This window comes from Trypanosoma grayi, assembly GCF_000691245.1.
Source record: "Trypanosoma grayi strain ANR4 Tgr_453_V1, whole genome shotgun sequence".
NCBI classification, from domain to species: domain Eukaryota; phylum Euglenozoa; class Kinetoplastea; order Trypanosomatida; family Trypanosomatidae; genus Trypanosoma; species Trypanosoma grayi.
In genome coordinates, this window is record NW_008826072.1 from 1 (window position 1) to 13,770 (window position 13,770).

The following is a 13,770-nucleotide window of genomic DNA, read 5'->3' on the forward strand; positions in this document are numbered from 1 at the left end:
TGGCTACTGTGTCGAGCTCATTGCCTGCTTTGCGCAAGAGGTGTGGCGGCAGTAGGCATTCCGGCATATTCCACACCCTCACTGCAACATTAGTCTTTGTGGGGACCTTATAATGCTGTGTATTGCGCAAGAACTACGCTTATACGCCGTGTCTTCTTCGTCTCTGTGGGCAGCGGATCAGTCACGTCGAGCAACGATAGCACCCGTGCCATATTCGCTGTCAGATCCGACTCGAACGCAGTAGCCATCGTGGCGCGGCGAGAGGGGCGTGACTGTGCACAGCCGGCACTGCTGCCCCTGCTGGTACTCCGCTGGGAGGAACCGCACGGCCCCCTTTGCCTCAGCCCAGCAGCTGCGTTAGTCGGCGCTGAGGCGTTCAACTCACGCTTGATAGGTGCTGATGGGGTGGAAAGATTAGTGTTTGTCGCTTTCTGGAGCTCGGGAAGCGCTCCACACACCGCACATTCATTCTCATTCATCATCATTGTTTTTGCTAACTCCTGGCAGGGCGCACAGACTGAAAACCGACAGCACGGCAGCACCGTCTCTTTAAAGCACTTGAGCTCACAAACAACACACAACCCTTTAGTTGGTGTTGGTATGCGCGACGAGGCCGTGGGGTTGCGCCGTAATAGCGAGGGAAGCAGTGGGAACGCCTTGTTTGAGAGTGCGGTTATGCGTCTAAATGCGAGCGCGTCCCCTTCACTGCCATCCTCGCATCTTTCGCGCTTAGCAGGACCAGTTGGCATCAACTGTGGGGACCACGTCTCCTCGTGGCCCTGCAGTATGCCCTCCACCTGCTGCAAGCGACCGTCGCACGCCTTTTCCCCCCCCTGCGCAGCATCCGCTACACCGTCCATGTAGTGTCGCCGCGAGACGTTGACAACGACTCTGTCGTACGTCCGCAGGAAGCTGTTGAGCGGTATTAGGTCTTTGTCAGCGTTGGCAGGCGCTGCCTGAACCTCCTGACGCTCTGTGCCGAGCGGCACCAAACGGCGGACATCCAGCTTGTACTTTGTGAGGTTGATCTGGTGTTGTTTTACGATGTCCTGCACGATGGTGGCAACCTGCACTGTATCACCGGCAAATCCGTAGCTGTGGTATCGGCCCGACGCTGCGGGATGCGAGCCGAGCAGCCTGTACTGCACCACTCCCTCCGTTTCCATGCTGCTCAGTCCAAACGCTGCGTACGTATACTAGCGGTGTGCGTATGCGTATGCGTATGTGCCTGTGGTGTGAGAGGGGAAATAGTGGCAGGAGAGAAGGGAATAAAGTAGAGGAAATTAAACAAAACACGCCTTTGGACTGTTTTGTGTGTGTGTGTGTGTGTGTGTGTGTGTGTGTGTGTGTGTGGAACCGGGGCCAGTGTTATAAGAGGTACAACACATACACCAGGCGAGGACGCCATTCAAACTACGGACGGACGAACAAGCGTTTTGCCTCGTGTTTTGCAAAGTAGGCCACAACAACAAAAAAAAAACGTACTGCGCTAATAAAATGGCGCAATAGCACGAAGTAAAAGGACATGTGTACATACGACGGGCGTTGTATGCGCGTAACCGCCACATCTACTTGTTCTCTCTCCCTCTCTCAATCCCCGCATACCGTCGCTATGATGCCACACTTCACGCTGCTGGCAACGCTTGGGTTCATCTTCTTCGAGCCCCCCGCGACGTAGACAGTACAGCCGTCAACTGTGTAGTAGCGGTCCAGCTCGGCGTGCTCGTCTAATTTTTTTCGGAGAGTCTTTATAGTCTCCTCCTCGTCAGCGCCAGCGTAGCCCAGTGTGGCAAGCGCAGAGACACCATCAAACTGATTCTTGGGCTTCGTCACGCGCGGCCGGTTCGACGGCACGGTGAGGCGCCTGCTGCCAAAGCGTTGCTGCCGCAGACGCTGCCGCTCCTCCTGTGCCTCCGGGTTGGACCAGTCGACTGAGCAGAGGAAGTTGGAGCGGTCCACTTCGCCGTACACCTCCTCGTCTGGTGGCACGTAGTCTGTCTTCATGACGGATACGGGGAGGAAGCGTGACTGTGCGCCGGTGAAGACTTCGCGAAAACTCTCTTTGTCGCGCCGCGACGCCACGTGCATGATCCAGACACGGGCTAGCTTCCTGCCAAGATCCGACAGCACGATCCCGTAGTTTTTCATCATCACCTTGACCTCACATTGGGCGACCTGACGCGTGTACAGCGCGCAGTACACCGGCTCCTCCTTGTCTGGATCTTGCGCGTATATCTCCTGGCAGATGCGGCGGAAGGTGTTGCGCTGTTTTCCTGTTGCCGTCTTGTTGTACCAGTACTCCACCTGCTCGCGGTACTCTGGTGCAAATATCGGGTAGTACTCCTCATGCATTAGGTGCCATTTGCACGAGGGCTTGTTTGGAATAGGCACCAGCTTCCTGTAACGTGTATTCATCTTGTTGCAGCTGCGTCCCTCCGGGCAGCGTTTATTCTGTCTCGTGTGCTCTTGGGCCTCCTCCTTTCTCCTTTTCTCCCACACAAGGAAGAATAACGAGGTGAGAATGAAGAGTAGGAAGTCATTCAAAGCAAAAAAAAAAGGAATAGCAGCAGCAGAAGCAGCAGCAAGCGAGGAGAGCACATCAAAAAAGAGCAAACCGCCATTCCACGACGGCAGTGGGACGAATCCTCCGATCCTCGCGTCATGCCAAGAAGAGACCACGCACTTCCCAGCAGCACGGTCTGCAGCGTACAAACACACAGAGACACATGTAGTCACTTCTATCGATAGGTGGGAAGTTGCTCCGATTCCCTTGCGACCTGATTCTGTGCCTCTCGCGTCAGTTCGTCTAACTCAGTTGAAATGCCCTCACTCGTCAGCGGTACATGAACAAGTGAAGAGCTGTTGACACTCACAAATCCCTTAAACGTATTCATCCAAACTTCCAATACTGTCGGGTTGCATGTGAGGAGGTCCACGCTCCTTGCGGTACGCTGGCTGCGATCACAAAACCACAGCGAAAACGCACCGTTTGTTGGCAGGCGCGCGCGTTGGCTGTTCACCCGCGGGCCCTTAATTGTCTGCGGCGTCGTCATGTGTGGGCGAAACGATGCGGATCGCACGTTCACTGTGATTCCCACGAGCTGCTCCAGTGGCACAAAGCCCACCACCTGCACCCCTGTGCGGTGCATCGTCCACGCCAGGCACGGGACCCTCTCCGCCGTGCGCGACGTCAAATCACGCGGGATCATGCGAATGGTGAAGAAACGCTCCTTTGGCGACGAATTGGCCTGGTAGCGGACAAAGTACGACCCGCGGCAGCAGAGGTCGATGTAGTGCAGGAAGGCCTCCGACATGTGGTAGTCAGCGAGAGCTATGTGCCGCGGCAGGAACATACCGCGACTACGCAGGAGGCTCAGCACAATGACGTGGCGCGGGTGCCGCGCCCATGCGAAGGCCTGCGGCGACGACGACGGCGACGCGCACAACACATCCACAGGCACAACGGGCTCCGCGTCGATGTCAAAAAGCGTCGACTCCGCATCCGACGAGCTCGTCTCCCCAGAGCAAGTCGTGGAAGAGGAGGAGATGTTATCCAGCGACGACTCGGGCGGCTCGCTGAGGGCATACTGCTCCGCGTCGCGGCGTAAGACGCGACGCACCATCGCTGGTGCGGAGGTGCTCCGGCCTCTTTCGCGCGAAAAACCACGCATTCCTGTACGCGCATCCACATAAGTGGCAAGGGGAGCACTGTAGGTTTTGTTCTTGTTATTTCTGCTATTGCTGGTGCTGTTGTTGTTGCTGCTGTATCCCTTGACAATGTTGCTGTTGTAGGGGGCCTCAGGTCTCGGCATGCCTGCGCCTTCGTTTGCCTTGTGTAAGTTCGTGCCAAAGAACGTGCTGTTGTTGCGCGACTGTGGGGATCCCTGGTCATAGCCACCATAGTCGTAGCTGGTAGTGCCCCTTCCACTGTTTGCACCGCTTGAGTTGGCGTTGTGGCGTCGAGTCCCATCGACAGCGGCAGCGGCGGCTGGAGCTCTGCCCTCGTAGCTGCGGTAGTCCGAGCTGGAGGGGTCCTGGTAGGACTCGCTGCTCCTGTTGATACTTAACTTCGGCACAAAGGCTGAGGATACTCCCTCTTCGTCACCACGCCTCATACTGTTGCTTGCGTCGCACCCCCAATCGATCTACCCTACGCCATAATGAAAGGACGAAAAGAAAAGAAGGAAAAACACCTCAAGACCACAGAAGACGAATGCAACATTTAATTTAGAAGTAGGCAGCAAACAAGAGGAAAAAAAAAAAGGAAGCAGGCACCCATCTCAGAAAATATATGGAAAACAATGAGCAAAATGCAGTGGCTCTTACCGGGCGTCATTGTCCCTTTCTTCCTCTGTCAGTGTGATAGTAGCAGGTTCACTAACTTCCTTTTCCGCTTCGTTTTGTTCTTCCTTTACGTATAGCAGGTACAACTCTTCCAGGCTTTGCCGCATGCTGGGCACCGCCCCACCGCACACCAGCAGTTGCTGTCGAAGTGTGTGCATCATCCTTTCTGTCATTTCTGCAGTTGACACCGAGTCGTCCTCGCACCACGCGTTGCATGCAGCGAACCACTCCACCCACCATTGCGGCATTGTGGGAGGGAAGTAGCGGTCGGGCAGCAGCGTCGGCAGGAACTCCTCTTCAATGCGCCGCACAATCCACGCACGCCGCGTATTGCGCCGCTCCACGGCATCGTGAGAGCAGCCGCTGTGGTGTTTCTTGTGCGCTCCAACTCTTTGCCGGCCGCGGCCCGTATCCACCTCCCGCCGATACTGTCGTTCGACGACTTCGTAGATGTCTGAAATCTTGTCCGCGAATTTATGCCGGCATGACGAATACGACCGGCACTTTCGCGTAGACGTTTTTTGCTCACTCGGCGATGACGCCCTTTTCGGCGTGGCATCGCTCATCCCTCCCTCGAAGCACTGCGCATCGATCACTTCTTTTGTGCGGGAGTCCGCTGCCGTCTGGCAGCCCCCCGCCGGCCCCTTCTCCATGGAAGAGGAGAAGGAGGAAAAGGAGCAGGAGGCTGTCGACTTGCTGCTGCAAGACGAGTCGCATGCCCGACTGTGCGAAGACGACCGTGACGATGACAGACTCGACGCACACTGATCCCGGATGTAGTCATCCAGAAGATAGCCGATCGTGTGCACCACCCCCATCAGGTCATCCTTCTGCCCCAGCGGTTTCCCTAAAAACCCGCGTAGACTGTGCCACCAACCGCTGTAGGGCTCCTCGTACGACGAGGACGGCGTTGACGGTGAGTCCCCGGTGATGACAGTTCCACGTCCAAAATCAATGATCTTGAACATGTAGCCAGACGTACCTTCGACAGGGCGTCTTTCACCGTCATGGTGCTGATGAGGCGTAGTACGGTCCCAAGTCCCGCCAAGCACCTCTGGATTCCAGCAGAAGTTCTCCGGTTTGACACTGCGGTGAACTGTGCCCAACTCGTGGACGACGGCTAGCGTTCGTATGAGCTCCATCCCCACAACACACAACTCCTCCTCACGCAGCACATGTCTCTCCGTGAAGGCGAACAAGTCCGCGCCAAGGCGTTCCAACCCAAGTGCGGCATCTTGTCCCACTTGCCTAGCAAAAAGAAGTCTTGGGAAAGGACGCGGAAAAATACAAGTAGGCTTTAATAGTTGTCCAAAGCACCCTTCACCATTCACCAAGGATTCTCTGGTGTTGCTTCGCGCCTCTTCCTCCAACTGGTCGTAGCACTTGTTCAAGTGCTCCAAACACTCCTTCTCACGCTGCAGGTGCCGCGACGATGAAGGCATGCATTTCACGGCAATCAATTTGCCTTGATTAGTCGCCGCACTTCCCGCATCAGCCTCGTCGCATCCAGCATCCTTTCGCTCTCGGGACTCGGCTGGTGCTCCATCCTGCACGTTCAGCTGTAACTGCGTCTGCAGTTGTTGCTGTTGTTTTTGCGGTGGTGGTGTTGGTGGTGGTTGTAGTTGCTCTGCGCGAGCGGCCGCCTCATTCTCCTCGCCATGGGAAAAATCCTCGTCAGTAACTCTCTCCGCAACATACACGGTGGCGTTGTTGCCTCTCCCAATGAGTTGCCTTATACGGGTGCCACGCGGCAGAGCGGTGGGGAAAACAGGCGACATGGACCGCGATGACGATGACGCTGATGATGAGTAGGCTCTGGTGCCAGAACTGTCCCTCACAGAGGAGCCAGTGAGCAACGCCCCGTCGCCCTCTATGCTGCAATGCTCGAATGACGCTGCCGCCAGTTGTTCGTTCGCCTCAGTTTGGAGGCCCCCATGCTCACACCGTGGGCGTTTTGCGCCTGGGCCCACTCTGCGGGACCCGTGACGTTTGCACGTGTGTGCCTGCATTCCACTAGGTGCCTCTTGACGTATTGTTTTCGTACCCTACAGATACAAGGGAGAGAACTGCCATAGAAGAGCAGTGCGCGTAAGGGATCCACGTCCATGTGGCCCAGCTGCTATTCAGCCCACATTATTGTTTTTTGTTATTATTGTTGTTTTTGTTGCTGTTTTTTGCCTCCAAGGGAAGAAAAGAAATCCGGGCAAGAGCGATAATATAAATACACACACGTGTGTCCTCCTAGCCACACGTGGTTGAGGAAATCAAACAAAAAAAATTGGAAACGAACGACTTGTCGGTGGCACGGTTTCCCTTTTGTGGAAAGGGTAAAAGGGAAGCTCCATCACAGACTATGCTTTTTTTTGTTTGGGGGGGGAGGGTTGTTTTTGTTTGCTTCCTTCGTCCTTACTGTGCAGAAGGCATGCGCTTCGTCGGCAGCGTTGAACGGGCGGCTGGGAGCGTCCGTACTGCCGCGCTGGCATGGCCGCTCTCGCTGTCGGATGGTCGCTGGGAAACACAACGCACGCAGCGGCGCAAAGAGTGCAAGCGTACAACCCGATCTTGACCACGTCCCCGCCACGCGGACAGAGGCTCGCAGCTGCTTCTCGTGCTGAGGTCTATGTGGATTCTAGGCACGCAGCCATATCCTGGTGACCCACTTCGCAATAAGAACAGCCCGCCCATGTGACAGCACCAAGCCATCATTCCACAATGCAATGAAAATGGCGGTGTTTTCTTCTTTTTTTTGTCTTATTAACAAAAGGCTTTGCCAAGCCGCAGCCTCATCGATGGTAGCACCCATAGTGCTGCTGCTGCTGCTGTAACGCTGTTCTCACAACCGACCGTTGGCACCACTCCCCAAGTGCTTCCTGCTTGTGTCACTTACGCGTGACAGAGACGAAAGTGGAGCATGCAGCATCCCTCACGTATAATGAGAGAGTTGTCTCCTTCGGATGTATTCCCACAACTTCACTGTAGTTTCAGCACCCCCCCCCCTTCAAAGTAGCTGTAAAGAAGTAATACCATTCATCCTCCATGTAAGTCTCCTTGAATCGCAGGTTTAAAGAAACAAAAGGCTGCGAATGCGCCGTCACAACGCCGACGGCGCCTCTGTGGCACAGTCAAGTTCCCGCTTCGAGTCGGCCCGGCACACACTGCGTGTTACCACGTGTCCCCCTTCATGCATGGGAAGGCGGGCGCAACTCAAAGGGATGCTAGGAGAGCCGTGGTGTAGAACGACGACAAGGGTGAGGCCATGCAGCCCGTGCCCTTACCCCCAGTAATGGGCCGTCTCACAGCTCGCTATCCATCGTGTTGTCCTCTTACTGGCGATGGTGTAGAAGAAAAAGAGAAAAGGACAAACGTTGATGCAAAAACAACTAAATACAAAAGGGATAGTAGGCAAGCAGAAAGGAATCAAGTGGTGGGCGCAGTGCTCCGGTGATGTTCTGAAAGACATGTCTGAACCTAGGTATGGTGCACACCATAGAGAATGATACATTTCGTGGGACCCACTCTCGTCTGTCACCGCTCCTCATTCTCAGTGCAACGCATGAGACGCGCTTGGGCCTGGAGCCTTCTCTGCATGTACATAAAGATGGGGCACCTGGTGTATATTTGCAGTTGGAGTTTCTGCGTTCGGGTGTTGTTGATGCAGCTGTCTTTTTGTATTGTCTTGTTTTTGTTCCTCTTGTCATTCTCACTCTATGCAGAGTGATCTTCTTTCGGTGGAAGGGCGTCTTTGAGAACATCGACCGCCAGAGCAGCAGGGGCTTCCCGCTTCAAGTTGTCCGGGCGAAGGCGCACCATGTCCACCACTGTTGGCAGCACAAAGCTGTCGAGCATGTCGCATACCACGTTCTCCGTCCCGTCGGGGGTGCTGAGGTTGAAGGAGGGGCGGGGAATGCTCTCCAGGCGGCTGCACTCTGCGCCAATCGCCTCCTCCATCGCACACTCCTCCGCTGCAGTGGTGTAAAGCTGGTGCGCGTAGCACTCCACCACGTCGTCAATAGCGCGAGTGTAGGCAGCGTATTGAACCGCTTCCTTGTCGTGCAGGATGCGTTCCTGTGCGCGGAGCTCCGCCTCCTTTGCCTCACGTTCTGCACGTACCGCCTCCGCCTCAGAGCGGAGATCCTCCAACGCACTGAGGTCTTGCCGCCGCGTCAGTTCATGGAAGAGGTAGTCTAATGTATCCACAATGATGTCTCCCTGTGCCACATCTGCCACGCTGTCGGCGATGCCCTCGCGTCGCTTGGCCTCCGCATCCTCTTTCTTCTTCTCCGGGCTGCGTTCCGCGTACTTGGCGTTCGAGGCCGCCTGCAGCTCCTCAATAAGACCACGACACCGCTCCTTGCCATCAAAGAAGTCGTTCTGTACCGCGCGACCACGCAGCAGACGCTGGAGAAGGATGCAAGCCTCCTCCACCTCCTCTTCCGCGTCACCCTCCAACTCCAACTCGGGTGTGTCGGGGCGCTGCAGGCGTGGAGTGGCACGGTAGAGCTCTAGCACACGGAACGCCTCAGCAGGGGCATCATCCTTCTGAATCTTCGCATTGACATACTCGAGTGCGTCCACCACACGTGTTGCCTCGCGCCGCTGGTAGAGCGTTGGCAGAGAGTTAATGGCGTGGTTCTCCGGCGCCACAAAGACATTCTGTGGGAGCTGCAGTATGCGTGGCACCTTGGCGCCTTCCAGCTCCTTGACGCCCTCCGGTAACGTGAGCATTGTCGGGCGCACATCATAGTGGCGGAAGTGTTCAGCCGGTTTCATTGGCGCAGGTGGCCTGGAGCCGCTGACTGGGACATGCGGCGTGGAGGCGGCAGCGCCGTACTTGGAGTAGTTTTCTATTAGATCCTTCTTTTGTTTGTGTGTCTCGATCGGATCCACGGCATGCATCCCGCGTGTGGCAGACGGCGTCGTCGCGGATGCCCCCTTCTCCATTGACTTTTGCTCAGTTGCGATGCGCTTCACCTCTGTCCGCTCAATCACCCGCCGCAAATCAGCGAGCCTCTGCGCCTTGACAACCTCCAGCCGACAGCGGTTGGCCTCCTCACGTGCGCGATCGCGCTCCATCAGGGCGTCGCGGATTCCATTGAGGCGGCGCTGGCGTATCTTCTCCATATGCTCCTCGCGCTCCTTCCGCTCCTGCTCCTCCAACTCGTAGAGGGCGCGGAATCGCACCTCCGCCGTTTTGGCGTCCGTCTCTTGCGGGAGCGAGGCCTCCAGTGCGCGTCGACGCCGCAGTCGCTGAATGAGCTCCACCTCCTCCGTGCCGGCCGGCAGCCCGTCATTCCACTTCAAGTCACGCAGGCCAAGCACCTCCGGGTTGGGGTCGCCGCCCTCCGGAATGTAGAAGTCGGGTGTGTACGGCAACGTCTGTGCCTCGTTCTCGCGAAATACCGTTTGGATACCCGCGTCGCGCCCCTGTCCCGCACTACCCTCCGAAGTGATTGTTGTTTTTGTTGTTGGTGTCACAGGCTTTTGCGGTGCTTTGTCCATGCCACGTTTCCGCATCGCCGGCAGCCGGTATGGCCGCGCCTCTCCGCTCTTCCCAGCCGCAGAGGCGGTGCGGCTGGGGAACGACGCGGCAGCGAATTGCCCGACTGTCGGCAGCGGCGTTGCGGGCGCGCTGGAGGCGAAGCGGACGTTGTCAATATCGGCATACGCCGTCGGGATGCTGCGCGCCTCGACCGGACGGCGGAAGTAACGCACGCGGTCGCGGCCCGCCACTTCCGTTGTGAAGCCGTGCGCGCCGAGTACCGACGCGGGCTGCTGCTGCTGCCTGTAGCACATGCTGGTCCGACTTTCTCAATAGCACACTCCCTTTACACCCAAATCCCTTGCTCCGAGGTGCCGCACAAAAGAGACACGGAAGGGAAAGGAATAGAAAGACGCTGAAACCAACCAAAAAAAAAAAGCAAACAAAGAAGACATGGACAAAGGAATGGCATTCAATCCAGGAACGCGTCCACAACCGAGTAGCCACGAACACCCCCACTCACACACATAGAGAGACGGAAATACGCACCCGCAAGGGCGCACACCACTGACGTACTGCAGACCCCTTCACGACTCGGCGGCATTCCAGCGAAAGATGGACTTCTTCACGCGCCTGTTCACGCCCGTCAAGTACGGCCGGAATGTGTAGAAGGTGTAGAGCATGAAGGGGAAGCGGAATATCTCCAGCATCTCGTTGATCACAAACGCAAAGCCAAAGTCAATACACGTACCCCACGCCTCCACACGCATGTAAAACCGCTCCCTGTCAATGTATCCCCCAAGGAAAAAGAACATAAACTCATACGCAGCTTCCTTCTTGAGCAACCCCGTTGAAAATCCAATATACAACGCACCAAGGCACGCCAAGTAGACGGCGATATACAGAACGGTAAAGCCAACGCCCTGTCGTTTGAAGAACTCAATCCCCTTTCGCCACCGCCGCACGTTGTAGTCCCGCATCCGGTCCATCTCGGCATCGAAGATGCGGTCCGTCTCCTCTGCGACGCGGACGAAGCGGTCCTTGCGCTGCTGCGAGTCCCGTCGGAGTTTGTCCTTGAGTGGGTTGACGGATGCCACCTGTGTGTCGGCCTCACTTATGTAGTCCTTCGTGCTCTTCGTAATCCACGGGGTCGCACCAGCGCGGTTCTTTTTGTTGATTCCACGCAGCGTGGCGGAGGTCTGCTCGTACTGCACGCACCGCACGGCAAAAAGAACAGCGCCCGCCGAGGAGCTGCTGCCCCGCACAACACGCCGCGTGAGAGGCAGACGAAGCGCCGCCGTGGCACACTGGAGTGACCCTCTGCGAGCCGCGAGACGCTGGATGCGAATCATGCTTGAGTTGCTGATTCTTTTGTTGTTGTTTGTTTGTCTGTTTGTTTGTTTTCGATTCTCCCTCACCTTTCTTATTGCCCGCTCTCTCTCTCTCTCTCTCTTACGCCAGTGCCGCTTTGTCTACCCTGGTTTAACTTACGCGTGCCCCAACGATACGACTCCGCAATGAAAAACGCGGCCGGGTGTTGTGGCTGCGCGCTGTCACTCCCCTGGCACTGCGGCAGCACCTCCTGCTGGAGTGATTGCCACGTTGACAGCAACAACAACAACAACAGCAGAAGCAGGAAAGAACGGGAAGAAGGTAGAGTCCAGCCCGTCGGGAGGGAAGAGAAAGGCGGAGGATTGAGTCAGCTCCAGCAGGGTCTTTCATCACAGCACACGAATCAGCATTTCTCACTCTCTCTCTCTCTCTCTCTCTCGCACTCTCCACCTCCACAAGGACATTGGCAACGACCGGAGAAATACGAATCGATGACTGCCACAACATCACCTTACCTCCCCCCCTCTCTTCGTGACGCAGTTCCGCCTAGAAGCGCCGCGGCGACGGCATGGCCTCGCCAACGGACTCCAACTCCGCGCCCTCCGCCGCCGCATCGTCAAATGACGGCAGTGCTGATGATGATGATGTTGTTGTTGCCGTTGCAGATTTCACCGTGTGCGGTTTGCCTTTAAAGAAGAGTGCGGTGGCGGCGGCGACCGACTCGGCCGTCAGGCTGGCGCGCAGCAGCTGCTCTACCTGCTCCTCCTCCTCCTCCTCCTCTGCAATGATGCTTGACACGTCTTCCTCATCGTCCTCACCGTCGCTGCTGGCATCGTTCTTGACATTGTTGCCACGGGGCTCGTCTGGCTTGTCCGCAGCCACATCATCACCGCCACCCACCACTTGGGCGGCAGCAGCGAGGTCATCGATGCGACTTGCCGCCGCCTCCCCCCCTCCACCACCTGGGTCATCCACAACAAGACCTCCCCCCTCAGAGTCGTTACTGCCGCGGCGGGCCTCCGTCAGACTGCAGGACACGTCAGCGGCGAGCGGCTCATCCAGGGCGGCGTTCATGACGCTCTCCAGACACAGGTCACGCGAAGCTTCTGCGATGCTGCTACTGGCGTCCTCCCCCTCTCCCCAGGCAAAGAAACTCCCGTCGACGGCGTGCGTGCTGCTCGTTAGGCGTGCTGCAGTGTCACCCACCACGTCACCGCCCTCTTCTTCCTCCATGAGACCAAACATGTCCTCGACATCGACTGGGGATTTGTCCTGCAGAGACGCAGGCCCGTTGCCCCACAGTGTTGTTGTGGCTGCTGTTGCTGCTGTTGTTGCTGTTGAGGTGGTGGTGGTGGTGGCGACACGGCAGTGGCTCCGGCGCACAATTGCTGTTCGTGCCGCAAAGGCGGAAAGTGCACGANATGTCCTCGACATCGACTGGGGATTTGTCCTGCAGAGACGCAGGCCCGTTGCCCCACAGTGTTGTTGTGGCTGCTGTTGCTGCTGTTGAGGTGGTGGTGGTGGTGGCGACACGGCAGTGGCTCCGGCGCACAATTGCTGTTCGTGCCGCAAAGGCGGAAAGTGCACGACGCAGCGCCATTTGTTTTTCTGCTTTGGAAAAACGCACCGCACCCAAGCCGGCGAGAGAGGCAGACAAACAACAAAAAAAAGGAGAAGGCGAACAGCAAAAAGAACAGTAAGGCTAATGACGAGCACGCACACGTTTTCCCCCGCTTTTTTAAACGATGTCTTGTCAACAGCAAATGACACCCATCCACGGACTTGTTCTCTTTGGAGGGACCCCACTCAACGCAGAAACAAACGATAGATCCTGAAGGCGTATACACACAAGCACACAGAGCATTTCTAAACTCCCATAAAAATAAAAATAAAAAACGCACACCAAAAAACCAATGGCCATGAAGACGGTGGATGCGAAGTTGCCCCCAACACACCATTCGTATCTTCACGCTTCAGCAGGCGACGCGGTGAGCACGCACCACCATCGTGCTGGAAAGAGCCGTTGCACGGCGGAGCCCCTCTGCGGAGATACCGTCCAGCTCAATCATGTTGTCAATGCCCCTCCGCCATGCAGCGCACAGCGCGTTACGCTTCGCCTCTTCGTCCCCCTCGAGTGCCCTTATCGCACGAGCTGCCCCTACTGATGCTGCTCTGGATGTTGTTTCTTCCTCTTCCGCGGGCTCCAGACCGTCGCCGCCGCTATTCATAGAAAGCGCCCTGTCCTCGATGTACGATATGGACGACACGGTGGAGGGCGTCGACCCCGTCTCGTATTCGACTTGCGTCGCCCCAGTCGACCCGCGTGACGGGGAGGAGAGCGACGACATGGCGTAGGAGTCGACGCCGGCGCCCCGGCGGCGCACACGACTCGCGCTATCGCCTTTCAGCGACCCCACGGCCGCATCGCCCACCTGCGCGCTAAGCTGCGCGAGCTGCAGGCTCTGCAAGAGCTGCACGTCGACGCGGTGGCCCACCTCGTCAAACTCCACCGCCTTGCGCTCGCTCTGCTCTACGAGAACCAACTCCTGTCGCTCCTTCATCCACTCCATCGCCCACAGCATGGGCGTGTACTTCGGTCGGGCCGCCTCCTCGAG

At 57.0% G+C, this 13,770-nt stretch overlaps 9 protein-coding genes across 9 annotated transcripts; all 9 read right to left on the reverse strand.

Moving 5' to 3' along the window:
• Positions 1 to 107: 107 nt before the first annotated feature.
• Positions 108 to 1,166, reverse strand: DQ04_04531000 (hypothetical protein; the record flags this gene model as incomplete). Its single annotated transcript, XM_009313636.1, has 1 exon — positions 108 to 1,166. The coding sequence occupies one exon, from the start codon at positions 1,164 to 1,166 to the stop codon at positions 108 to 110; it is 1,059 nt and encodes a 352-aa protein (XP_009311911.1).
• A 424-nt stretch (positions 1,167 to 1,590) lies between these two features.
• DQ04_04531010 (hypothetical protein) lies at positions 1,591 to 2,352 on the reverse strand (the record flags this gene model as incomplete). The annotated part of the gene is made up of 1 exon (XM_009313637.1): positions 1,591 to 2,352. The coding sequence occupies one exon, from the start codon at positions 2,350 to 2,352 to the stop codon at positions 1,591 to 1,593; it is 762 nt and encodes a 253-aa protein (XP_009311912.1).
• A 386-nt stretch (positions 2,353 to 2,738) lies between these two features.
• Positions 2,739 to 4,115, reverse strand: DQ04_04531020 (hypothetical protein; the record flags this gene model as incomplete). Its single annotated transcript, XM_009313638.1, has 1 exon — positions 2,739 to 4,115. The coding sequence occupies one exon, from the start codon at positions 4,113 to 4,115 to the stop codon at positions 2,739 to 2,741; it is 1,377 nt and encodes a 458-aa protein (XP_009311913.1).
• A 207-nt stretch (positions 4,116 to 4,322) lies between these two features.
• DQ04_04531030 (hypothetical protein) lies at positions 4,323 to 6,353 on the reverse strand (the record flags this gene model as incomplete). The annotated part of the gene is made up of 1 exon (XM_009313639.1): positions 4,323 to 6,353. The coding sequence occupies one exon, from the start codon at positions 6,351 to 6,353 to the stop codon at positions 4,323 to 4,325; it is 2,031 nt and encodes a 676-aa protein (XP_009311914.1).
• Positions 6,354 to 6,750: 397 nt separating this feature from the next.
• On the reverse strand, positions 6,751 to 7,050 carry DQ04_04531040 (hypothetical protein; the record flags this gene model as incomplete). The annotated part of the gene is made up of 1 exon (XM_009313640.1): positions 6,751 to 7,050. The coding sequence occupies one exon, from the start codon at positions 7,048 to 7,050 to the stop codon at positions 6,751 to 6,753; it is 300 nt and encodes a 99-aa protein (XP_009311915.1).
• Positions 7,051 to 8,049: 999 nt separating this feature from the next.
• DQ04_04531050 (hypothetical protein) lies at positions 8,050 to 10,137 on the reverse strand (the record flags this gene model as incomplete). Its single annotated transcript, XM_009313641.1, has 1 exon — positions 8,050 to 10,137. One exon carries the CDS (start codon positions 10,135 to 10,137, stop codon positions 8,050 to 8,052), a length of 2,088 nt encoding a protein of 695 aa, XP_009311916.1.
• A 273-nt stretch (positions 10,138 to 10,410) lies between these two features.
• DQ04_04531060 (hypothetical protein) lies at positions 10,411 to 11,175 on the reverse strand (the record flags this gene model as incomplete). The annotated part of the gene is made up of 1 exon (XM_009313642.1): positions 10,411 to 11,175. The coding sequence occupies one exon, from the start codon at positions 11,173 to 11,175 to the stop codon at positions 10,411 to 10,413; it is 765 nt and encodes a 254-aa protein (XP_009311917.1).
• Positions 11,176 to 11,701: 526 nt separating this feature from the next.
• On the reverse strand, positions 11,702 to 12,589 carry DQ04_04531070 (hypothetical protein; the record flags this gene model as incomplete). Its single annotated transcript, XM_009313643.1, has 1 exon — positions 11,702 to 12,589. One exon carries the CDS (start codon positions 12,587 to 12,589, stop codon positions 11,702 to 11,704), a length of 888 nt encoding a protein of 295 aa, XP_009311918.1.
• Positions 12,590 to 13,128: 539 nt separating this feature from the next.
• On the reverse strand, positions 13,129 to 13,737 carry DQ04_04531080 (hypothetical protein; the record flags this gene model as incomplete). Its single annotated transcript, XM_009313644.1, has 1 exon — positions 13,129 to 13,737. The coding sequence occupies one exon, from the start codon at positions 13,735 to 13,737 to the stop codon at positions 13,129 to 13,131; it is 609 nt and encodes a 202-aa protein (XP_009311919.1).
• Between the last annotated feature and the right edge of the window lie 33 nt (positions 13,738 to 13,770).